Here is a 26,327-nt window from a genome sequence, read left to right on the forward strand (position 1 = left end):
CGGTAACCTGGTCTGGCGGCATTCAGATGTAAACCTAAGTTCAACCTCGTTGGTATTAAGGCTACTAGCCGTGGTACCACTCCATATTACCAAAACGTCATCTATGCAGTGTGCCAACATGTTTATGCAGTGTGTGTCCACTGATGCTTCATCTCCAAAGATGCAAGTATTTTCCCACCAGCCCAGGAACAGATTTGCATACAATGGGGCACATGAACGCCCCATCGCGGTGCCCCTGAGCTGGTGGTAAATTTTGTTATTAAAGAGGAAGAAGTTTCTAGTTAGAGAATTCAAGAAGCTGAAGAACAAATATTTTGTGCTGTGAATACTGGCGTCCACGGGTAGATAAAAAATATTCAACTGCCTGCAGGCCCAATTCGTGTGGGATGGATGAGTATAATGCCTCAACATCTATGCTCCCAAAATAGTCAGTATCCAGATGGATACCTTCCAATTGTTTAAGAAGGTCCCCTCTGAACATAGGAGGTCAGAGCCGTCACAAAGGGTGCTGATATTTTGTCTATATAAATCCCCACATTCTGGCATAAGCTACCTACTCCCGAAATTATAGGTCTACCCCTTATGGTGTTATACCCCGTTCCCTTATGCACTTTCGGGAGACAGTAAAATGTAGCCGAAAATCATATTCCTCTTGATTGATTCATTTATTTGTTTTTGCATTATCCAAAATAGTCTTAAAGGGATTGTCTCACTTCAGCAAATGGCATTTATTATGTAGAGAAAGTTAATACAAGGCAATTACTAATGTATTGTGATTGTCCATATTGCTTCCTTTGCGGGCTTGATTCATTTTTCCATCACATTATACACTGCTCATTTCCATGGTTAAGACCACCCTGCAATCCAGTATCAGTGGCCATGCTTGCACACTAAAGGAAAAAACGCTGGCCTATGTGTGCTCCCTCGTTCCCGAGGAAAAAGCTATTGTGTGCAAGCACGGCCACGACTACTGGATTGTAGGGTGGTCGTAACCATGGAAACGAGCAATATATAATGTGATGGAAAAATGAATCTGGGTAGCAAAGGAAGCAATATGGACAATCACAATACGTTAGTAAATGCCTTGGATTAACTTTCTCTACATGATAAATGCGATTTGCTGAAGTGAGACAACCCTTTTATGAATTTTTCGCGTTATAGGCTAAGCCATCAATAATTCTGCACCTATACATGTGAATCCTGTAGTGAATATGAAGATTAACACAAAAGTTTATATTTGATATTTACCAAATGCACAAAAAGCATGAATATACATAGTGAAATAGAAGTAAACAATCAAGGACGTGATACTACATACAGTATGTAGACAACAAAGTGCTTCAGCGTGATCTTCTCATCACCAGCCTTGTACGAAATGTTCCCTCACAGCGTGCTCTCTATGCTTATTATAAATGCCTTTGTGTCATGACGTAGGAAGGATTTAGAAGGAAACTATTTTCTCCCCATTAAGCTTTGTTTGGAAAAAAAAATATGAAGAATAGTTTTTTCCAGTAAAACCAGAGCAAAGGTCAAGGCAGGTAAAACAGTATGGAGCCGCACATAATGCTTGAAACTGGCAGGTCTCCATTTTCCAGCCGGTTAGAAATCTCTCATTGTACGTGATTATAACAGTCACCTCTACGCATACAACTAATAATTGTTTGTGCACATATGGGGGGATTTATTAAAACTGGAGCTGCTTATAGCAACCAATCAGAGTCCCCCCTTCATTTTTTAAAGGTGCTCTTAAAAAGGAAAGCTGGAATCTGATTGGCCGCTATGGGCAACTAAGCCAGTTTTCCTGTACACCAGTGATCAGTTTTATCTTAATGCATTCTGAATGGAGAGCAATCCGTTCAGTATGCATTAGTTCAGTCACTGTTCGGTTTTTAGACAGAGAAAATACCGCAGCATGCTGCGGTATTTTCTCCATCCAAAATTCCTGCACACTTGCAGGAATGTAGGATCTGGCATTAATTTTCCATTGAAATGCATTAATGCCGGATCCGGCCCCAAGTGTTCTGGAAAGACATATCCGGTATTGCGGTCTGCGCATGCGCAGACCTTTAAAAATTTGAAAAAGATAAATACCAGATGCGTTTTTCCGGATGACATGTGGAAATGTGTCCGGTCACAAAACAGAATGTAGGACTTCAGGCTACCTCTTCCTTCCACTGGAAATATACATGTCAGGGAATTAATAGTCTAAGATGCTCTGCTGTCCCAGAGTTAAACAATCAGAATCAAATATTATAAAGAAGGAAAAAAAAGAAACACAAAAATCAGCACAGATCTGTTAAATCCCCTTCTGTTTTAGTACCAATGCCCCTGTGGTACCCCACCAGTGTTTGTTTACTTTCCACTGTGGCATGTGACTGCTGCAGCCAATCACTTACCTTATCACAATGCAATTACATATGTCATGTGACCACTGAGGCCAGTAATTGGCTGCTGCAGTCACATTCTAGTAGGGAAATCAAACAAGGTCCAACTAGGGACTTCAGATGCACCACTGCTGGAGTTATTAGATTATGGGAACTGAACTATACAGTTTCTGTGTATTCACAGATGGTAAGTCTTAGTGATGGCGCAGACACTGTAGCAACTGTATGTTTGCACTGTCGTCCTGCTGTCTAACACCTCACATGCAGTGGTCAACTACATGTAAGTGATTAGACAGGGGGCTCCCTCAGGCTCCTTTCACACTAGCGTTCGTCGGTCCGCTCGTGAGCTCCGTTTGAAGGAGCTCACGAGCGGACCCGAACGCCTCCGTCCAGCCCTGATGCAGTCTGAATGGAGCGGATCCGCTCAGACTGCATCAGTCTGGCGGCGTTCAGCCTCCGCTCCGCTCGCCTCCGCACGGCCAGGCGGACGCGAGCGGATCCGTTCAGACTTACAATGTAAGTCAATGGGAACGGATCCGCTTGAAGATGACACCATATGGCTCAATCTTCAAGCGGATCCGTCCCCCATTGACTTTACATTGAAAGTCTGAACGGATCCGCTCAGGCATCTTGCGCACTTAGAAATTTTTCTAAGTTATTAATGCAGACGGATCCGTACTGAACGGAGCCTCCGTCTGCATTAATATGATCGGATCCGTTCAGAACGGATCCGATCAAGCGCTAGTGTGAAAGTAGCCTCAGTCAGGACTACCTCACTGATGACATCATGGTAGTTGGGGGGGCGCCTAACAAGGTCTGCCATCTAGTACTTATATTAGGCACTGCCCCCTAGTGTTGGGGCGAGTGGTATTGTGTTCAAACCCAGGGGGAGACTATAGGTGGAGTCCAGGTGGGATCAGAGAGTCTACTGACAGACTGTTGAGACTGGTTGTCCTGCAGGCTTGAGAGGTCACTAGGGTGTACAGTTCTGTAAATGCTTGGACTGTATGGACTGTAATAGGACATATCTGTAGACAATATCAAGAGACATGCAATGACATTTTTTTCTCCACACAAAATAAACCATAATGAAATCTAGTACGATAACTGTTAAGGGGCATGAGGACTGCACAGATTTGTAGTCTCCATGGTTCTCTGAGGAGTTGACAGCTGCTGCTAAGATTAAAAAGAAATAAACGTGGGATTTCAAAGATGTATAAATGTGATATCCAGGACTAATTGCTGACATTTGTTAGCCGTATACGCTTACAAGTGCAGACACCAGCAGAGAAAAGAGCTGGAAATTAATGTCCATGTGACTTCAAACCAAGACTTAGAAACTAAGCCAGTAGACTAAAACTGGCACAATTATAGACACGCAGATCATATTATTTCTCAGATCAACTGCAGCACAGGGGGCCAGGCCAAAAGTGCCTAGTGGGGTGTTACTGTGTAGACTAAACAACTTCTAAAAAAACACTTCTTCAAATTACATAGCTGAAGAATGTGAAATGTATTACTGAAATGTGCAATTCAGTTTGTCACATTTGCTTTGTGTCATACTGTATTTACAGGAACATTAAAAACTAAGGAATGATTGGCTAGAAAATAATTTACTGATGATGGATGGAATTAATATTTTTATTGTTTAAAGGGTTCCTCGAGATGGTAGATGCAATGGCTTCTCTGGGAAGTATAAATCTGAACAAGTTCTCTTAGCTCCAATGAGAAAGGATATGGATTTCAGACATCACACTACATATAGACAATGCCACCAGGTTGCACCCACTGATCATACTGTGCAGTTGTGGCCAAATGTTTTGAGACTGACACAAATTTTGTTTTTCACAAAGTCTGCTGAACCAGTTTTTCTGGTCTTTTTGTCAGATGTTTCTATGGCATAGTTAAGTACAATGATAAGAATTTCATAAGTTGGAGGATGTTTTCAGAGCATCCTTGATTTGTGGCAATGTTCTTAGGCAAAATTGTAAATGAGCCCACTCCGTTGCACGAGAAGCAACCCCACACATGAATGGTCCCAGGATTCTATACTGTTATGACAAAGGACTCATGGTAGCACTCATCTTTTCTTCTCCAGGCATGTTTCCAGATGTTTCAAATAGTCTGAAGGGAGCTTCATCAGAGAAAATAACTTTACCCCAATCCTCTGTAGTCCAATTCCTGTACCTCCTGCAGAATATCAGTCTGCCCTTCCTGGAGAGAAGTGACTTCTTTGCTGCCCTTCTTGACATCAGGCCACCCTCCAGAAGCCTTTACTTCACAGTGCACTCACACCAGACTGCTGCCATCCTTGAGGAAAGCTTTCCACTGACCTGATCCCATAGCTGAATCCTCTTTAGGAGACGGTCTTAACACTTGCTGGACTTTCTTGAGTGCCCTGAAGCCTTCTTCACAGCAATTAAACCTCGCTCCTTGAACTTTTTAATGATCAATGGTTGATTTAGGTACAATCTTAATCTTACAAGCAGCAGTGCCCTTTACATGTGAAGCCCTTTTCATGCAAAGCAATGATGGCTGCACATGTTTCCTTGGAGGTAACAACAGAAGAAGACAAAGATTTTATGTACCCCCCCCCCCCCAAAAGCAGCCAATCTGCTCTTCTAATGCAATCAGCTGCCTTGTCCTCGTTAACACTTTTTCCTGGGATAACAGGACAATCATTGAAATTATGTTTGCAGGTAATTTTGTGGCAGGGCTGAAATGCAGTGGAAATGGGGGTTTTGTGATTAAGTTAATTTCCAAGGCAAGGTATTCCTTTGCAATTCATCAGATCACTATTCATAACAATTTAGAGTTAATGCAGATTTCCACCAAAAAATCTGAAAGCGCAAACTTGAAAACCAAAATGTGTGTCTCAAAACCTCTAGCCACCACTGTAGTTTTGCCCTGATAGCACACAGCAAAATAGCAGCCAAGCCACCGAGACTGAAGAAGTCCAATAAGCATTATTAAAAGGTGTCCACTATTATTAGTGCTCAGATAAGCTAAAAGGAGGTATCTACTGCTACCAATATCAAAGAGCTCAACTATAAATGTAGCTCTGGTTTATGGTGCAAGCTGTTCTCGATGAGAAGTATAAAATGTAATGTAGTAATATAATCTACTCATAAAGTTACCTAAACTGTTAATTATTTCTATATAAAACAGTTTGGCAGGCGGGTACTGGTACTCATTGTAGAGATTCAGTACTTTACGGAAAAGTATGTAAATTTGTTCTCATCTAGAAGGAAGACAACTACTTTATACCTGCCAATCCATGAAGTGCTCCAAAAAGACGACACCCTTTTTTAGGAGTTTCTGTTAGGCTGGTATGAAGTATTTTTCTTCCTTCTGGAGGAGATCTAATTTACATATATAAAACTATAAAATGGTTAAAGTAGCACATTCACATTAAAGGTGATATACCTATTTTAATAAATACTTGCATTGTTCATGAAATAACAATTTTATAGGATGTTTTATCTTAACTCTATTGTGCAGTTCCTCTGCTATCCCTCCTGAGAGTGTATGAATACATTTTGAACTGGGCGTTGTCATTCCCCTTTTCAAGGGGCATGTCACTACATAGTCTCGCATTGTCACCACTGTTTGGACACACGTCCCAACTATAAACACCCATTCTCAGTTAATTCCTCATAGAAAACTTATGAAAAAACTGAAACTGGGTGTTTCCAGTTGGGTTTCACCAGGTATTGAAATAGCGATACTTTTTTGATAGGCGAATGCCCTGTTCAGTTAGATACAGACATTGTCAATATTTTGATAATGCGCTAGTATCATTGTCCTTCTGCTGAGTTCTGATGTCTACAGGACTGCACAAATATTTCTCCCGCTAGTGGTGGCCATCAGCTGCCAAATTTCTTAAATTTGGGCAGATGACGTGAAGAAATCATTCAGTATCAGATGCCCAAGCCAAAAAGATTCATGCCTGTGAAGCAGATATTTAGCTCTCTGTTACAAGACCATATAATGACATTACATTTCTGAGAAGCTGCTACCATGCAGGAAGTCCATCAATCCCTTGACCTTTTTGATGTATATTAACTTTTATAAGTCTTGTAAAGTGCCAAGGTACACAGAAATATTTCAGACGTGTTTGTGTACTTTGATATTCTCCTTCCTCATCCTGTCAATTCTGACACACCCAAGTCTGACGTATTCAACTGAGTTTACATATTAACTTCAACAAGTCATAAATTACCCACTGGAGGAATCATAAACCAAAAACAAATCTACTGCTTAACATTTGGCAATAGTTATTTGTTTCCTGGTCCCAGTGGCAGAACCTCATTTTGAGATTTATTCTGTTTAAAGTAAGAGAGGTAGGTAGAATTTAGTATTCCAGCAGAGGAACGGCCTGCCAGAGTTCATCTTAACTGTCATAACCAGAAAGGGCTGGAGCACGACCAGGACCCATTGACTATAAGCCTGTTTCTGGCATTAGTGCCAGGATTTAGCCAAACACGCTGAAAGCACAGGGTTTTGTCCAGCCAAATCCCCGCACTACAGCCGGAAGCTGGCCCTTGCCGGTTATTCCAGATATGATGAACGCCGGCTGGCTGGAACAGCCTGCCAAAGATTCTAGGTCTAGTGGGAAACTAGTCTAAGCGACTCGCCTCAAGCAAAAACATTATTGAGCATTTCAACAAAACCATTTTCTAAATCTTGGCAGCTAGACCAGTACAAAAAAAACAGTACCCTTTAAAGAGAATCTGTCACCCTAATTTTGGACTATTATCTACAGTAATACATGAGTAGTACTGCAGATAAGGGCCCAGATCTATCATTACTCTGACAGCTCACTCCACTTTCACATATGGCTAAAGTCAGTTTTAGCCAAGTCAGATTTAAGACTGTAATAAATGTGGTTTGACGGTAGCAGTTTATCCCTCAGTAAGCAGCTTTACAAAAGTCGCACGTCTTTACAAAAAAGTTGCATGTTCTATAAAAATTGCGCATTTTTTGTGACTTTAATAGTTGCAATAGTAAATCTGTCTAGAGATTAATTTACATAAGAAAACACGCCCACTTTCATAAAACTGGCAAGCATAGTAAAGAGCCAATAAAAGTCGCATATTTTTGCTCAGTTTAAGCGATTGCGCAAAAATTTGCTAATTTTTCAGTCCATTATCCTGACTTGAGCTAATGATAAATCTGGCCCAAGGAGTCCAGATCACCGTTTTTTATTTTCTCACTGCCCCTGGTTCCCCCGCTGTCAGCACTCAGATCTCAAAGCTGAGTTGAAATACGTTTTCAGGAAGGCCATGCATGCAACCATGAGTCCTCTCCATTATATTAGAACAGCAGTCCAGAGTGTGTATTTCAGTGCAACTTTGAGCGCTGACCGCAGGGGAACCAGGAGCGGTAAGAATATAAAAGATAATGATCTGGACTCCTTATCTGTAGTACTACGTATGTATCACTGTAGATAATAGTCCAAAATCGGGGTGACAGATTCCCTTTGAATATGAAATATCATGTTTTCAGTGTAGGTTAAAAAATGCTCAAAAACGATTCAAATCAGCTTTACAGAATTTTGCAGACTGACTTATTCATCTATACATATTTTTGTCCAATGACAAAGCTAAACTCCGATTTCTGGTGATTTATTGTGACCAGTGTACACCACAGTATAAATGCTTAGTTGACAAACACATAAGATAAAGATATAGTGGAACATCAAGCAATGTATACACGCCACTTTTGTGGCATAAATAGGCCGTAAATTTTGTTGCAAGCCATTTGTATGCCAACATTTTTGACTTTTCCCCGCTCATGCCACTTTTCCAAAGTGGTGAGAAAAGGGAGCATGGTGTGGGCTCAGAGTCAGGCTGGCCGGGCAGGCCTGGCTCATTTATTATTTTCCACGCTGGTTTTTGGTGTGGAAAATGGCTTGCATCTACAACAGCAAGAGGGCCGACATAGTGCCTCTACAGAACTTTGGTTCTTCCTCCGATAGCAACTTGAGACGGGAGTACAAGATGCTGGTCTTAATAAATGTCCCCTATAATATCACATGGATGTGAAGGTAATACAAGGCAGAAGAATTTGAAAATCGGTTAAACCCTTAAGGACAGAGCCTAGTTTGGTACCTAAAGGGGTTGGGACACAGTTAGGCGATGGCTTTTGGAGGATGGCCTGGTGTCAAAAAGGGCATCGGAAAAACATTAAGGACAGACTGATATTCTGCAGCAACAGGGTTTTTAGAGTGCAGAGGACTGGGTAAAGTTATTTTTGGGATATCTAAAAGAATATATTTTCTGGAGAAGAAAAGGTGAGCCCAATTTTGCCTAAGAATAAAGAATGGTATCAAAGCATTCTCCAAGAGCAACTTCTCCCAGCGATCCAGGAGCAATTTGGTGATGAACCGTGCTTTTTCCAGCATGATGGTGCACCATGTCACAAAGCAACAGTGATAACTAGGTGAATCAGTGAAAAAATAAAAATTTTGGATCCCAAAACTTTTGGCCACGACTATACAGCCAGGCAGCTATGTAACAGCACCAGCCTTCTTGTCATCACCAATAAGGCCATGTTCACACTTGGCGAGAACTGGGGTTGTGGTCTCATTTAGTCACATTAATATTCTCCTTTATTTATATATAATACTAGATCTAATAAGAACCCTTATGTATGATAATGACACAATGTCTTCATATCACATTGCTTTTACTATGTACGTGAAAACGCTGGTAGCAGCTCATTCTAACGTCCCCATCCACGGACCAGGTGAAGGCGCCACTGCCCATCCTGGTATCCAACCACAGGAATCCTATATGTACATGGAAGCCTAGCAAACAAATGCATTAAGCCCAGTATGGTACATACCGGAGTGTAGCAATGGAGAAGGACAGGTGGAAGAGGTACGTATACACGCACATTTACACATCTGACATTTTCCCGACACTGCAGATTTAGCAGAACATATTAACCTACAATAAAGCAAACTGCTCCTGAAACAGCACAGTATGGTTTCTGATTAATTGCACTCAGTCAATGCCTTCAACCACTAGAAGCATATTTTATTCCATTGTATAGTCATCAAAAGCAATACTCAAAATACATATTCAGCACTCAACCAAGCAGTTCACCATATATCTAAATGACTTGTCCATTCAGGGTCTTCATGAAGACAAAGATGGTGCCGAACTTGAAAGCATTGTGTCGCAACATATTCTATATTTATCAAACCAGCAGCTGGTCGCACGTGCTCAGTTTAAATGTGCCACAGCCATGTGTTCTGTTTTAAACAAAGTAGTGGAAAGTAGACATGATTTTAATACATCATCAGAGAACAAATGATCACAGATTATAGGCATTATCTATTAGCTCTAATGTTACCTTCTAACTGAATCAAGGATCATGAACAGTGTCTCTGCTGTTATTACTTCAGATCTTGTCCTGTACAGTACCACACCAACGCAGTTTAGGTACCGCAAGTCAGAGGCTCTCTCTTGAGTGGCCTTCTCTCGCTTTATAAATCTGTGGCGATTATAACATATTCAAGAAACAATTCCCAACTTACTATTAGTAAGAACAGCCTGTACCAAGTACCGTATAGGCACTGCTATTAGTGAGACAAGCCCACGTGAAGCATATGAAAGTGCATACCCATGGACATCTATCATCAAGGCTTATGGCCACGAAGGATGGAGATACACTGTAAAATTGATCTTATCCATCTAACTTTCCAATTATGTCAGATATAGGAAAGTTTCATGCCGGCCTTGTTGTACTATTTCTACCTTTGGAAAATTCAGAGTATGTCATGGGCCATTTAAACAGATATCTATGTAAAATGATCACATCTGAATTAAAAGAGGAGACAGAAACCGTTCCTTGTATGTAGGTCAGACCTAGCACATAACAGTCTGTTCATATCACACGTCAGCACACTGCTAATGTGATTGTCTGATAGCTTTCGGTGCAGTGCAACTAACAGGATGTGTGTGGGGCACGCAACGTGTTGTGATCGACCACAACAAACGTCCTGTACCTGCTAACCTTCATACAGCCTGGAATGGTGCTGCAGAATCTTCTCTCTCTCTCCCGTCTGAATTAAAAGACCCTTTTATCTAGACCCAAGCTCTACACAACTCGTATAAGTCAAAATGACAAAGATTAATGTGATATGTATAACAACTGTTATGTGTGCAGGATTCTGTCAAGGAGGTCATGACTGGTACAATACATTTAAGAATGTGCCGTAAACACACACACATAAAGATAGATGCACACATACTCGATTCTGACAAGTTCACACAACTTCCCCAAAGTTTGACAAGAACTTTGATTCGTTACGAATTAATTTGTCACAAATCACTGTGTTAAAACCCTATTTACCCTGTAACAGTTAACATAAATAAAGCTGCCACACTGTACAATAAAAACTGCTGCTATACCGCACACAAATAACACACTCCCGTAGCCAGAATCCCAATAACAGCACAACAAAGTGTTCTCATGACTAGCCCTTTCATAACCATGGCTCACCCTATAAACAGTGTGTTACGAGCAGCAGGGACCTCTTGCCCTACTTCTCATTAACTTTGACTGAATCAGTTATGCAACTGCCTTGCACCAGAATCTGGTTCTGTTATCAACCTGCTAAGTCTGGTGTTTGCTGGGAGGGGCTTTTTGATTGTTATGCCTTTAAATCTCTTTAGTTTTTGTGGCTCTTTGCCGGGTATAGTATATGCTATGTGTAGTGGTTTCCTGTGTACTGAATCCTATTCCATTGGCTTTGTGTGAGTGCATCCTCAGATTTGGGATTCCAAGGTCCTATTGTTGTCAGTACCGTAGTTGTGTTTGTTGTGGGCTCACCTTTCTATTTGTTGTTTGGCCTTTGTGATTTTCTTGCTGTCTAGTTGGACTAAGAAGTTCTGGATAAGTTCCTGCTAGGTTTATGACCTACATTCATCACTCTCCATCTGTATGCCTTTGCTGTCTGCTGTCTAGTCCATTTCGGAACTCCATCTCCCTCATCTGTCGCCATCCTCAACCAGTTTGCTGTCATTTTTGGGAAAATGTATGTTTTTCTATTTGTTGTCAATCTGACATATACTGTATCTCTTCTTGTGACCGTCTGGTTGTTATATTATTCTGTTTATACGTAAGTTCTTGGGTATTTGTACCCAGAGCCACTGAAGGAACTGCTATAAGTTCTGCAGTCTTGGAAACAACTGGCATTGTTACATTGTATACGGTCCGCACCAGAAGCCATATCATGTCAGATACTGATTCTGTGTGGAATTTGGGTAAAAATAAATAAATCAGGCTTTGGGTTCTTTAACCCTTTCTACCCCGGGCCAGTTTTCACCTTCCTGCCCAGGCCATTTTTTGCAAATCTGACGTGTTACTTTATATGGTAATAACTTTGGAACACTTTTACTTATTCAGGCCATTCTGAGATGAGTTTTCTCGTGACACATTGTACTTCACGGCATTAGTAAATTTCAGCCAATATATTTTTTACTTTATTTATAAAAAAAATCCCAAATTAACCCAAAATTTGGAAAAATTCACAATTTTCTAAATTTGAATTTCCCTACTTTTAAGACAGATAGTGATGCCTCATAAAACCAGTCTGCTTTTTTGTAAATGTCATTTAATTTTTTTAGGACGTTAGAAGGCTTTGAAGTTTAGAAGAAATTTTTCAAATTTTCAACAAAATTTCCCAAACCATTTTTTTAAGCATCAATTCAGATATAAAGTGATTTTGAGGGGCTTACATAATGGAAACCACCCATAAATGACCCGATTTTAGAAATAACACCCCTCAAATTATTCAAAACTGATGTTACAAACTTTGTTAACCCTTTAGTTGTTCCACAAGAATTAAAGGAAAATGGAGGAGAAATTTAAAAATTTCATTTTTTATGCAGATTTTTCATGTTAATCATTTTTTTCTTGCAACACAGCAAGGGTCAACAGCAAACTAAACCTCAATATATATTACTCTGATTCTGCAGTTTACAGAAATACCCCATATGTGGTAGTAAACTGCTGTCGGGGCACGTGGCAGTGGTCAGAAGGAAAGGAGCGCCATATGGTTTTTGGAGGCAGATTTTGATGGATTGGTTTATGGGCACTATTGTCTTATGTGGGGTCTCATTTTTTGCGGGGTTGAGGTGACCTTTTCATTGGTACCATTTTTAGGGTACATAAGACTTTTTGATTGCTTGGTATTAGCCTTTTTGTGAGGCAAAGTGAAAAAAAAAAAAAGGCTGTTTTGGAGTAGTTTTTATTTTTATAAAGTATTCACCTGAGGGGTAAGTTTTACACAGTAAATATGTAAGTTTTACACAGTAAATGCATTTTTGAACAGAATTAAATCTTGTTTGTGTGTTGCCATTTTTTTTACTGCATTCACCTGACAGGATGGATCATGTGATATTTGTATAGAGACGGTCAATACGGACGCAGAAATACCTATTATGTATACTTTATTTTTTTCCCAATTTTTAACAATTTTTTTATTACTTAATTATGGGAAAAGAACGCTTTTTTGAACTTTTGGAGGGCTGATCCCCTGTACAATGCATTACAATGCATCTGTATTGTAATGCATTGGCTGCAGTGGCGCACCTACAGGGGGGGGGTCCAGCGGGTCTGGACCCCCCCTAGAACAACCAGCCCCAATTTTTTATTTTTTATCCTTCAGGGCCGCACCGCCGATCACCACAGGCGGCGCGGCCCTGGATGTAATTGCGGGCATTTGCGGCGGCGGTGGTGGGAGGGCAGTAGGAGATGAGTGCTTTCATTCTCCATATCTAATCCATCTGTATCGCTGTCCTGATACAGATGCCTGTGCTGCGGCAGAGCAGGGGAGGGAGAGGTGCCTGCAGCCTATCAGAGGCCGGCTCAGGCGGCGCGATGACGTCATCATCGCTCCGCCTGAGCCGGGCAGTACACAGCAGGGACACAGGCCGGAAGAAGCCTGCATTGCATCGCTGCTGATGGAGGTAAGTATCAGTGTCTTTTTTTTTTGAGGGAGGGAGCTGGCACTATGGGGGCACTAAAGGGGAGAACGGCACTATGGGGCATCTGGTGGTACTTTTTTTTTTTGGGGGGGGCACTTCTTACTGGCACATTATGGGGGGGCACCATGGGGGAGAAGAGCACTATGGGGGCTCTAAAGGGGCTTTTTTTTTTTTTTACACACTATGAGGGGCACTATAGGGGAGAACTGCACTATGGGGCATCTGGTGGCACTATAGGGGCCTTTTTTTCTTATTGGCACATGGGGGCATTATAGGGGAGGGCGGCACTATGGAGGAGTGGAGCACTATTGGGGCATATGGTGGCACTTTGAAAGGGGCATTTTTTACTGGCACATTATGGGGCGGCACCATGGGGGAGAGGAGCACTATGGGGGCATCTGGGAGGTCTAAAGGGGCTTTTTTTTATTATTGACACATTATGGGGGCATTATAGGGGAGAATGGCACTATGGGGCATCTGGTGGCACTATAGGGGCATTATTTGGGGGCACTAAGGGGAAGTGGGGGCTCTAAAGGGGTCTTTATTCTTATTGGCACATTATGGGGGCATTATGGCATCTGGTGGCACTAAGGGGGCATTTTCTTACTGGCACATTATGGTAGGCACTATAGGGGAGAGCGGCACTATAGGGGAGAGCGGCACTATTGGGGCATATGGTGGCACTTAGAAGGGGCATTTTTTACTGGCATATTATGAGGGACACTATGGGGAAGGGGGAGAGGAGCACTATGAGGGCATTTACTGGGGCACTATATAGGGGTATTTTATACTGGAATACATTATGGGGACATTAGCTCAACAGCGGGCACTAAGCGGGGGTATTTCATGTACTATTTCATGTACGGGGCACTATCTGTGTGGTAGTAGTATTTCCAGGGGGACTGTTTCTGCAGTATAGTATTGGGGGCACAGCGGGCACAGTATTGGGACACTATCTGTGTGGTAACAGTATTGGGGTGGCAGGAAAGGGTGTTCAGAAGATGTGAAGATGATGGAAATGTGGGAAACCAATGTCTGTTTGTTAATCTCTGCAGAGATGGAGATGGCTGAAAAATTATCATGGCGGTCTGAATGGAGAAGATGAGGAAAGAGAATGTCTACAACAAAGGTGACATCACTGGATGTAAGAGGTATGGGGCACTATGTAGGAGAGGAGATGCTCTGGCTCCCCCCTGCCATTTGCAGAAGGAGGATTCAGAGCTGGGTGAGGACGGTCAAGGGGGACAACAGGCCACGGGCGGGTTGCAGATGGTGAGGGGAACCACAAGCCTTGAGCAGGATCTGGGGAGCGAGGAGAGCGGAGGAGCTTCCTGGCTGTAGCCTGCTGTTTATTGTATGATGTGAAGCAAGCAGGCCCTCCCCCTCTCTCAATATGATGTGTAGAGACAGGCCACAACTATAGAATGTCAGCTGTACAGTGTTTGTTGGGAGTGGCCTATTATATGTAGGAGGGGCTTTTAATAATGGGCGGGGCCATTATTTTATTTTTTCCTACAGAGCTTTTAGAATCGCCAAGTAAAAGAATCAGCGCAACACACTACACCCCTTCCCTGCATTTTTAAATATAAAGGGGGCTTTGAAAAATTTAATTAGCACGGCACACTACACATGCCACATTTTTTTGGCCTTTCGGACCCCACCTAGACAAAATTCCTGGGTGCTCCCGATTGGCTGTGTTTTACACACTGTAATACACTTACAGCCTTGCTGCCTGTGAGATCCAGGGGGCTGGATCTCACAGGCTAACAGGGAAGGCAGCCACCATGCCTAATGAAGGCATTGTGGCCTTCATTAGCCATTGGGTCCCCGTCACAGCAGCACGGGGACCCGACGGGGAGGGAGCTCCCTCCACACAGCTCGCACATGCCGCAGTCAGTGCTGACCGCGCTGATGGCAATGCCCCTTAAGTTTAAAGGAGAAATTACGTTTTCACGTGACTGGCAAATAACAAGAGACATATAGATAACTTTTTCACAACTTTTTGTAAAAACTTTTACTTGGTCTTTTTTTTTTTTACTGCAAAAACAAAATGCACTATAATGTTGACCATAACTTGGATGCTGTAGATTGCCTTTAAAATAACCTAGTTAAGACTTTTTATGGGGTAATATAAAATGTCTAGTGTGGTGATGGGATGATCAATATTTGCTATACTTACTATGGAACGTGATGGCACAATATAGCATCACATTGCGTGACAGAGGTCAACATCTGTCCCGAGTCTTACTACATGTGTGATCTCCTAATCCTATCTGAATGATGTAGATGACATGTTCATGTTTAACCTCTAGCAGTGAACAAATATCTTGTCAAACATTACACATGGCCACCTTTTCCATGACCGTTCAACACCTCATCCTCATTTACCTTCCATATAAGATTTAGGTTTTTGTCACACGGGAAGAACTGTGGAAATAAAAGAAAACTTTTCCTATACAGGACACATATGAGGTTCATTTGCATATGGATCAAAACGGTTTTTTAACACAATAAAAGCACAGAGAGCTATGGGACCTGGGTACTGCAGATGTGCTAGCGGCCATCTAGCAGCCCATGTCCCCAGCTCTATGCGCAAAATCCTGGTGACAGGTTCCCTTTAAATGGGTCGGAGTATATTATAAATGAATATATACTGTAGGAACATACATGAAGAGGGCCTGGTGAGCGCTGTAGGTTCCTCGCAGCTTACCAAGTGCAGAGACATACATTGGATAATGGCTGTGCTTGGTACTGCAATAAGTCCTGTTCACTTAAATGGGACTGTGGTGCGTCGAGGAGTTGTGACTGATGAATGTGATGTCACAGGCCTAGGAAGAGGTTGTGACGCTCACCGGGGCACCACATCTCCTTCAAACAGGTGATGGTCAGGGGTGCAAGGAGTCCGACCCCCATCAATCAGATATTGATGACCTATCTTGAAGATAAGTCATCAATATTAAACATGTAAAAACCCTTTACGGAAGTTGTGTGGCATAAATTGCAGACCACAAAGCCAAGGTGATAGCGTTTTTAGCTTATCATTGCAGAACATAAATTAAATAAATTGATAAAATGACTCATCATAACTATGGAAATGTGTTTTCACATTGCAATATTACGTTTCTCAATACTCTTGGGAGTAGCTGTTTACAGCAGTCAAACTAGAAGGACGCTTATCTCCATGATGTAATAACGCTCATTACGAGCACAGCTTCTAATATACAAGGTAAAAGTGAATGAAATTACTCAAGACCACAACCTGTTACAGTCAGCTAATGATTTTTCAATGAATCCGGAGACCTGAATCAGGAGACGATGAACATAACCCAACTGGCAGAGGGATGGTCATCTTGCTTTCCAGGCTGTCATGGTCCAGAATTGCAAATGGAGCTTTTTCCTGCATTAGGCTGATGCCCATGGGTAACCAGATGGCAGAGGTGTCCACTGCAAAGCAATTTCTTAAGGACTTGCTAATAAATAATTACAAAGGGACACTAGAATACAGTACAAATTAGCTCAGCGTGAACTGCTGGACAATATTAACTCAGTCTTTGCTTGATTGCTGAAGTTGGATAGTTAATTAATACATAAGCTGTTGGAGCAGACTTAAAGGGCATCTGTCAGCAGATTTGTACCTATGAAGCTGGCTGACCTGTTGGATGTGTGGTGGCAGCTGAAGGCATCTGTGTTGGTCCTATGTTCATATATGTCCGCATCGCAGAGAAAAATGATGTTTTAATATATGCAAATGAGCTTCTAGGAGCAACAGGGGTGTTGCCATTATACCTAGAGGCTCCGGTTTCTCTGCAACTGCCACTCCCTCTGCACTTTGATTGACAGGACCAGGCGTGATGATGTTTTGACTTTAGAACTTATCCTTGTACTTAAAATAGGTGGTGGTCAGGGAAAGGTCCAGCAAGGAACACACTTGATCTGGGTTAAGATTTGTAATGCCATTGAGGGTGCTCTCTTTAGCACACTACTGTATACCACACGTCAATGATCAAAACGATTCTAACAAATCAAATTCATTTAAAATTTGTCTCTTGGAGCTCACTGCTCAAAAGACTCCTTCCTCCCCCATTAATTGACAAGGACATTTTGCAAGGCCCTGTCAATCTCATTCCTGTGCCGTTACTCCAAGTATCAGCACAAGCACAGAGGATCTGCACCCGAGCAGCGCTGACATGTGCTGATGCCGTCTGGGAATACCTGGAAACGGCGGCGGCGGCTTCAAATGGATCATTATCTCTGTAATGGGTATTGCTGGACAATCGGTCTGCATATATCAAACGATTGCATGGTCAAGTCACCAAGGGGGGACTAAAGAAAAATGTTAAATAAAAACAAAATGTTAAACAAGAAATTAAATAAAAACTTTAATGACCCCTTTTCTCCCATTTAAAAAAAAATAAAAAATCATAATTGATATCTTCACTTCCCAAAATATAAAAGTATTTATCCCGTACGGTGAACACTGTAACGGAAAAAAATCAAACTGTCCGAATCAGTGTGTACTGTAAAAAAATGTAATAAAAAGTCGTACCTCAAAAAGAGCCTTCATGCAGCTCCATAGACAGGAATATAAAATGCTATATTATAAAGTCTCTCTCTCTCTCTCTCTCTCTATCTATCTATCTATTTTTTTTTTTTTTATAAAGACTGCAAAGTTGCAGAGGGGTCAATAAAGGGTCCACCATCTTCACTTTACTCTGGAGTGCTGCCTCGTTTTTGGATATATATATATATATATATATATATATATATATATATATATATATATATGTGTGTTAAGATATAGTGACAAAGACACTTTCTTAAATTAATAAAACATATTCAGTGTGGAGCATAAAGGGCTTTTCTGGCCCCCTAAAAATGCCATTTTAAAAACATTATAGTATTTTTACCCTTCTAATTCTGCACCACCACAGCCAGGAAACACGAACTCTATTGTGACACATGTGTCAATCCAGCCCTGCGTCACGTGACTATGGAAAGCAGTAACTGAGATAGCAGACAGTGACTGACTGCACACTGATGTCAAGAGGATACGATGGGGACCTGCAGATTAGCAAGAACAGCATGTTCAAATGTTGTGCCTGTTTAAACAGTTTTGCAGAAGTCAATTCACATGCTGCAGAAACAACCCCATTCACACGTATGGAATCTGCCACACCGAACCATAATTTACCCTTGGGGTTAGAAAGCCCTTTAATGAACAGATACAGAATTTTAGACAGCATCTATAACAACTTTTAACAATCCAGGGGGAGATTTATCCACTTAGGCCTCTTGCACATGACCGTATGCCCTCCGAGACATACGGTCCGTGAACGATCAATGCCGCTCCGGGACATATGGCCCGCTCACGGAGGGCATACGGTTGTGTGCAAGAGGCCTTACCGTAGTTGCCCATAGCAACCAATCTGCTCCCACCTTTCATTTTCCAAAGGAGATGTCAAAAATGTAAGGTGGAATCTGATTGGTTGCTATGGACAACTAAGCCAGTTCTACTTTACACCATAAATCTCACCCTTCTTCTTGTGATATCACAGCAAAAATAGTAATAAAATGTTTGTCTTTTTCCATTAACGTGCCCATGATTTTTATATACGCAATATGACCCTAAAATAATTCCTCACCTTTATTTGAATATGTACTGGGGGTCATTTATTAAAGCATATAAATAATCGAAAAGGACATTTTTGTGACTATTTTAACAACTGTGCGACAATATTTTTACACCAAGTACAACAGGTGGGGGTGGAGCAGGTGTGCGCCCGGAACTCCAGCCCCAGCAAATTTACTAACTTTTTTGTCTGGAAACAGGTTAAAAAGTAGACAAAAAATGTACACCAGCCAGGGGCTCGCATAGTTTTTCAGACAGGCACACACCTTGTCATAAATTTGTCACAACTAAGACCAGCGTAAAAAGTCATCTTAGTAAATTTCCCCCAAAATGTCTATAGAAACAGATGTGGCATAGTGATTATATGCTGTATGGGCCTTTCTCTGGCTGCACCAATCTGACTCCTTTTGTGATTATTTTAATGTTATGCTTAGTTCAGTGGAAAAAAAAATTACAATAAATCTCATTTTTGGGCACAAACTACAACCAATGCTGAGGCCCAGGCTGGTGAGACCCCTACAGAACCAGACTGAAGCTGTGGAGGGCCTGGGTTTGACCAGGTAAAAGCAGGTCATTAGTGTTTCTGCCTTCCTTCAGGGGTGATTGACAATGTAATAAATGGTTTCTGTGGAAGGCAGACAGCAGGTGGTCATTAGGAGGTTAAATGTCAACAGAAACCAAAGAGCACAGAAGCCAGAGTAAAACCTGCTCTTTTGCATTGTCTCCCACACAAATGTCCACAACACGCAACCTATCAGGCACCTGCTGAGGAGATCCAGCTATAGAGTGGACACCGGTGACATGGCTATTCTCACTCAGAATGGCTGCCGCTGAAAGTGAACGACGTCACCATGACGTGGATGAGGCTACTGGCTACACAGTAGAGAGGCTTTTGCCTCAGGTGTTTGGGGGGTGGGGTAAATTTAAAGAGTGCAATCCGTGAAAGACTATACCAATCACATCTCGTTACTTGTCCTTTCAATTATATCAGCCTGAGGAGAGTTCACATCACAGTTTCATTTTCTGTTTTCTGATCCGTCAGAGGAACAGAGAACAAAACAATACAGATCCTGTGCATCAGTTAGGGCTCATGCACACATCATGCGCCGCCCATGCCGTTAATTGGGGACTGCAAATTGGGCACAGTCCTATTCATTTTGAATGGGTCAGCGATCTGTCCGCACCGCAAAAAAAGTAGAGCATGTTAAATTTTTTTACTGGTGCGGAGGCATAGACTGAAATGCCGTGGAAGTGCTCCATAGTACTTCCATGGCCTTCCGCTCCATGCCTCCGCTTTGTATCTTCAGGATTGCGGACCTGTCGTGCAGATGAAAACATCCGCGTGGGGGTGGGGGATGGGCAGCCAATAGCAGGCCGTGACAGGGACAAGCCTCCCTTGCAGAGCTAGGGAGGCTTGTTTCTGTCGTGGCCTGCTATTGGCTGCACCACCATCCGTCTCCGTCCAGCATTAAAATGTATGGTCTTTGCGGAGGTGAACGGAGTTATCATCGAAGTCTCGCGGGACTTTGGGGAATAACTTCAGCCTCGGTACCGAAGCCGACCTGGGATCTATGTTTTAAAATGGTTTTAAAGTTGAAAAATCAAATCCTGAAGTTATTCACCAAGGGAACGAATTTCCCTCACCGGAGCCCATACATTTGAGTGCTGTACGGAGACGTGAAGTTATGAACGAATCGACTTCGGATCTAGAATCCGAAGCTCGATTCGCTGAACACTAGTCCCTGTAAATAACTCAATTACCGATGCAGGAGCAGCTGAAGCCATGACCAAAGATGTGAAAGCATAATGACATACAATGCAGAAAAACAGCTTACAGGAAAGACAGAGGCTGCCTTTATCTGGGTAATGGATGCGCCAAAAACAGCCTGTACCTTGGAACCAAACCAGAGTCCGGGAAATGTTTTTTTTTTTACAGTACAAATTAATTTATGAAATTATTGCGCAAAGTCTCATTAGACTTCGTGAAGCAATAACTTCGGCTCATCAGAGCCAATACATTCTAATACTATACGGAGCTCCTGCTCCGTACAGTATTAGAACAAAGTTTTATGCGATTCGCTCATCCCTACTTAGGACTATCAGGTGCAAAAAAAAACTGCGCTGCAGACAAAATACAGCTCATATAAGAACAGCTGTGTGCCAAAAAATGATGGAAAAAAGGCAATCTTAGTAAATGTGCCCCCAACGTCTTGTCAATAGCAACTATGCTGGGCTGGGATCTACTACATCTGTGCATCAAATGTTACCTTAGAGTAACTACGTAGTTACATATACTGTATCCCTTAGGGAATCTATTTTATGCCCTCATCGTTAATAACCTCCAAACTGTAAATTAGGGTGCTGTATGGTCAATGGGTTGTATACAGTATGTATGATATGGGTTGTACGAGATCCCCCTTTTTTTTTTTTTTAAGAGTCAGAATAGCAAAGTTTTAAAAAATGATACTCAGTATTACTCACTAATCAGATCAGTTCCCATTCTGAAGCTCATTTGGTTCCCGCTGATCCTTATTCTCTTGTCCATTTTCAGTGGTGCACGGCCTGTGGTCAGGGGACCACTTGCAGCCCATGATGCTGTTCTGTGAGGCCCCACAACCATCTGGTCACTGACATGGTTGTCTATGTATGGGGGCTGCTCAAATATCAGCGATGAGCTGTGGCACACAGAATGGGAGCAGTAGTAATGATGCAAGTATTACATGGTTCACTGTGTGTCCATCTCTGAAAACTCCATATATTGACGTGATGGAGAACTAGTCCTGACCCCTGCGTGACACTCCAAAGAGGAGATTATGAGGTGGCCATGCATATGCACAGGGAATATTCATAGCAACCTCACCACCTCATCTAATCCTTTGTAGATGTTACACAGGGGGCAGAGACCCTCATTCTGCCAATATCTGGGGATGGGCATGCAGAGAGATGCATGCATGGTCTCTTGCCTTCTAAAGTGTAAATGGGTGAAGGATCTCAAGATAGGTGGGAGCCCTGGAAGTGGAACCATCACCTATTTGACATGTATGGCATATACTCTCAATATGCTATAAACGTGTCAGATGGTAATCACCTTTTATGTTTTACTGCAGCCGTTGCCCGTTGGGATTTGTTCAGTTTAGCAGTGTGACTCTTGGACCAGAAAATGCTGACCAGGAAGCAAAGACCAGCGGGGCTACTGAGTCCACTGGAAGCTTTGGAAGTGGTATGATCATCTTAGTGTCCCTTCCCTATGGGAGCCCTGTCAACACTCCAGGTTTTAATGTACACTTCACAAAGCTTTCTTCTTTCTGCCATTAGCTCTACGGGTTCAACATCCAGGCAAAACTTCCAAACACTCAAAAGAATGGACTAACCTGATGCTTAGAGAGGTTTACCAACCTTTTTATAGCACTATGTGATTGGTAGTGGTCTGACACCCAGGACCCCCGTCGATCAGCTATTTGAGTAGACCAGGATACTCCTGTGAGCACCACGGCCTTCTCCGTGCTCACCAAGCACAACGCCGTACATTGTATAGCAGCTGTGCTTAGAATCGCAGATCAGCCCCATTCACTTGAATAGGACATAGGCCACGTGACAGATGAACGTTATGTCACCGGCCTAGGGTAAGCAGCGAGAAGGCTATAGCCTCCTCAAACAGATGATCGGCGGGTGTCAGACCCCCATGATCAGAAATCAGTATAAAGATTTTTTTTTTTTTTACTGATGACCTATCCATTTCCAAGGTTCCCAGTGACTATGTGCAGTTCTATCACTTTCTCAGTAGACCTCAGAAATACACTTTATTCAATAATTAAGTGTAAATTCATCATAATTATTGTCACCATAGTACATCTAATGTTACAGCCTCACCAACCACCTCACAATGAGTCAGAGGACGGCACATGCAGGCGGCAGGGGGGGCTATTCTCTAGAAGACCATTATCACAATATGCTGCTTTTGGAATTTAATATCCCACACGTACATGATTAATGAGTGTTCCCGTCTAATGTTACTGTGAGAACTGCTAGATAATCTAAAAAAAAAGGCAATTCCCAGGATGGTGGGAAAACCCCAGACTATTTCTCATGGACATTTACTTTCCAAAAGTCTCCAAATAATACTTTATCAGGAAAAGCGAGAGGACACTGTGAGGGATTTGCTCTTTTTCGCGGGTCATTCTCGCAATCATCGTCACAACAGGCAGATTGCAGCTCCAAACGTGAGGTTTATTTTCACAGCAACAAAACATAAATTAAACAAAACAAACACCTGCCCGTCCAGGCACTTGCTAATACAAAAACACAAGCCCTGACTCACCTAGATCGAGCGCTGTTCACATGTGGAACATAAATGCGGCTTTCTCCAGCCATACAGTCCAGGTGATCTTCAACACCTTTTGGGGGATTGTGGCCCAGTAGTCCTCCCGACTCTGGCCTCGTGATCCTTGTTCCCAGGCGTCACGGCATCCCCCAACGTCCCGGCTAGCACCTATCCCCGTGCCTCCTCAGCCAGCCCGGCTGACGCCACTCGTACAGAGCCTCCAGCAGCACTCTGTTGCACAAAGACTCTCTCTCCTCTGACTGGGCTCTTATCCCAGACTGATTGTGGCACCTGGTGCTGCCTCAGACCTGTGGACTGACGGGGAAGACATGGAAACTCCTGCCATGAATCTCCCCTAGCAGCCATGAGGCCCGTCACTGCCACACAACACTATAAGATGAGGCACACAGTGATCTCTCCTGGCTCCGATATTTTCAGGTTACTGCCGTGTTACTCCAGTTAAACCTTAAAGGCGTTGTATGGAGGGTACAGATTATTGGGAAAAGCCTCAGAGTGGGGGGAAAAAGCTGAAACAATCTTCACCGATCCCTCACTCCTGTTCTGACGCATATCTCTGCTGGTCTCTGCTTCCTGGTTCCCATCTCGACACCCAGATAATGGCCTTCTAAGCCAATCACTGGCCTCGATGGTGACCAGACTGGTCAGATAGGACCATAAAGTAGATATTAGCAGGGAACAGGTAAGCATTGGAGTGTGCTAAGGATCAGGATTACTTTTTTATTCCACTGTTTTTCCCAATCCCCTTAAAAACCATGGCATACAATAAATTAGGCTCTGTTCATATTTGCACTGGAAGCTCTGTCGTAAATTCCTTCCGCTTCAATAATTGGAAAGGCCCAATATGTAGCACTTTTCTTCCCATCAAAAAGATGACCACTGATGAACAGAACTCCAAAGGAACCCAAAAGTGAGTCAATATCGGACACTGGTGGCATCTGCCATACGAAGCATCTGGCACTGCGTTGTGGCTTGAATTATAGAGGCAGAAATGAATACAGCCTAAGTAACAACTGTGGAGCCTAAGGCTAGGGCTACATGACGACATGTCACATAGGGTACAACTACGTCAAAAACGCCGGTCTTGATAAATGACCCCCATAGTCCCCATGTAAATAGCTTACAATAGATATATAGAGGGTAATTTATTACACAGAAATATGCCTAACTTAGGCGTATTTCAGGTGCAGATTGTGGCACAGCGGTTAGTTGCGCTGCAATCTCCGACTTTTCCCCACTCATGCCGGGTCTAAAAAAGTGGCTGCGGCATGGGCAGGGAAGGGGGCGGGCAGGCAGACCCATCTCATTTACCATTTTCTACAACTGGCTTAGGCGTAGAAAATGGTCTAAATGTAAGCCAGCTAGGAAGTTGGCTTACATTTAGAAGCAGCACTGGAAGCGCCAAAGTTGATCGGCACCTCTACATAACTTTGCGGATCCACTGCCAGAGCAGGAGCTTTATTAAGATCAGCGTATAAAACGCCGGTCTTAATAAATGACCCCCATAGTCCCCATGTCAATAGCTTACAATAGATATATAGGGGGTCATTTAGACCGGAATTAAGCCAGCAAAGGAGGCAATATGGACAATCACAATACATTAGTAAGTTTCTCTATCTGATGCCATTTGCTGAAGTGAGACGACCCCTTTAATAAATTTGGCACATCTTAGGCTGGGTTCACGTCACATTTTTGCCATCCGTTTAACTAATACAAAAAGCATATAACAACGGGTGGCTCCTACTGATGCCATACAGTGCCATCCGTTCACCATAGAGTGCCATCGTAAACAAAATGTATACGTTAACATCTACTTTATTTTACAGGACTCAGCAGAATGGAGAAGCGTGGTGTGATACACTTTTGTATCCCTTTCTGTCCTAACGTGTATGGCAAAAACGTGATGCGAAGGCACCCTAACTCCTGATTAAGACGAACATTTCAAACATCAGTCTTTATAAATTCCCCCCAAAGTTTTCATCTTCTCAAATCACATAGAGCCAAATGACAAACCCACGTACCATGAATACCTCAGTGACACTGACCCTCTCTGCCATACATATGCATCAGAAGATCCCATCAGTGACATCTGTCACCCCTTTCCAAAATGAAGTGGTATGAAACTTAAAGACCTTTTGGCTCTGCTACATCATCACAGTTTATCTGACACATGTCCACATCTGCCTTTGGCGCATATTCTTTCTAAAAATGCCGGGCAGAACAACGCAGATCTTTCCTCCGGTAGAATGATGGTCACCCTGATGGAAAGGACCCACCTTTGGATCTGCATGCTGTTCGTATCTATGACAGAAGACTGATAGGCTCCATACCCATGTGAACAAAGCCAGATGGTTGATGACAAACTCTAAACATCAATCTCTATAGAGAAAACTTTTTACACGTGTAGCAGAGCTGAATCTGAGCTGACAACCAGCAGTTGCATGAAAGAACACAGTCAGCTCTGCTACAACCACCTGTTCCCGTCACTCCCAGCACATTACCTGTTAGGAGCAGCAGACATGCCAGCAGGGTCGTGCACAGTAGCGGGGACCCCGCAGCCGGCTTCCCATCCATCCCGAATGGATTTGCAGGGGCTCAGAGATCGTTGAGAGGGGATCGGGCGATGCTCTCCTGGTATCACTAGGATCAGCAGTGGTGCTGAAGCAGCCAGCCAGTACGCGCTACATGAGGAGCAGGTGCCGACGATCCGGGAGCGACCTCTCATCTGCTGCCCATGCTCCCTCCCCCTCTATAGCAGACCCGCCCGCTGCTTCCCACGCCTCTCCCACAGCCCTGAGGAGTCACTGTGTACAGCGGGTGACAGGCCCACAGCGCCCTCTGCTGGACAAGCCCTGCCTGCAGCACACGTTTCCTCGTTCCCCGTGTAGGGAGGGTTAAGATAATTACAATACCACAGAGGAGGGGCCCCTGCAGCCTTGGGCCCCTGAGATAGGGGCGCCAGACGTATGGTA

The 26,327-nt window shown here is 42.9% G+C and overlaps 1 protein-coding gene across 1 annotated transcript in view; it reads right to left on the minus strand.

The window, feature by feature from the left end:
- PARM1 (prostate androgen-regulated mucin-like protein 1) overlaps positions 1-26,108 on the minus strand; it is a 79,296-nt gene extending 53,188 nt beyond the window's left edge. Inside the window, exon 1 of the mRNA XM_044303098.1 lies at positions 25,857-26,108. Coding sequence (XP_044159033.1) covers positions 25,857-25,929 — 73 coding nt within the window. The 5' untranslated portion in view covers positions 25,930-26,108. The remainder of the gene's footprint in view (positions 1-25,856) is intronic.
- Between the last annotated feature and the right edge of the window lie 219 nt (positions 26,109-26,327).

This window comes from Bufo gargarizans, chromosome 1 (genome assembly GCF_014858855.1).
Source record: "Bufo gargarizans isolate SCDJY-AF-19 chromosome 1, ASM1485885v1, whole genome shotgun sequence".
NCBI lineage: Eukaryota > Metazoa > Chordata > Amphibia > Anura > Bufonidae > Bufo > Bufo gargarizans.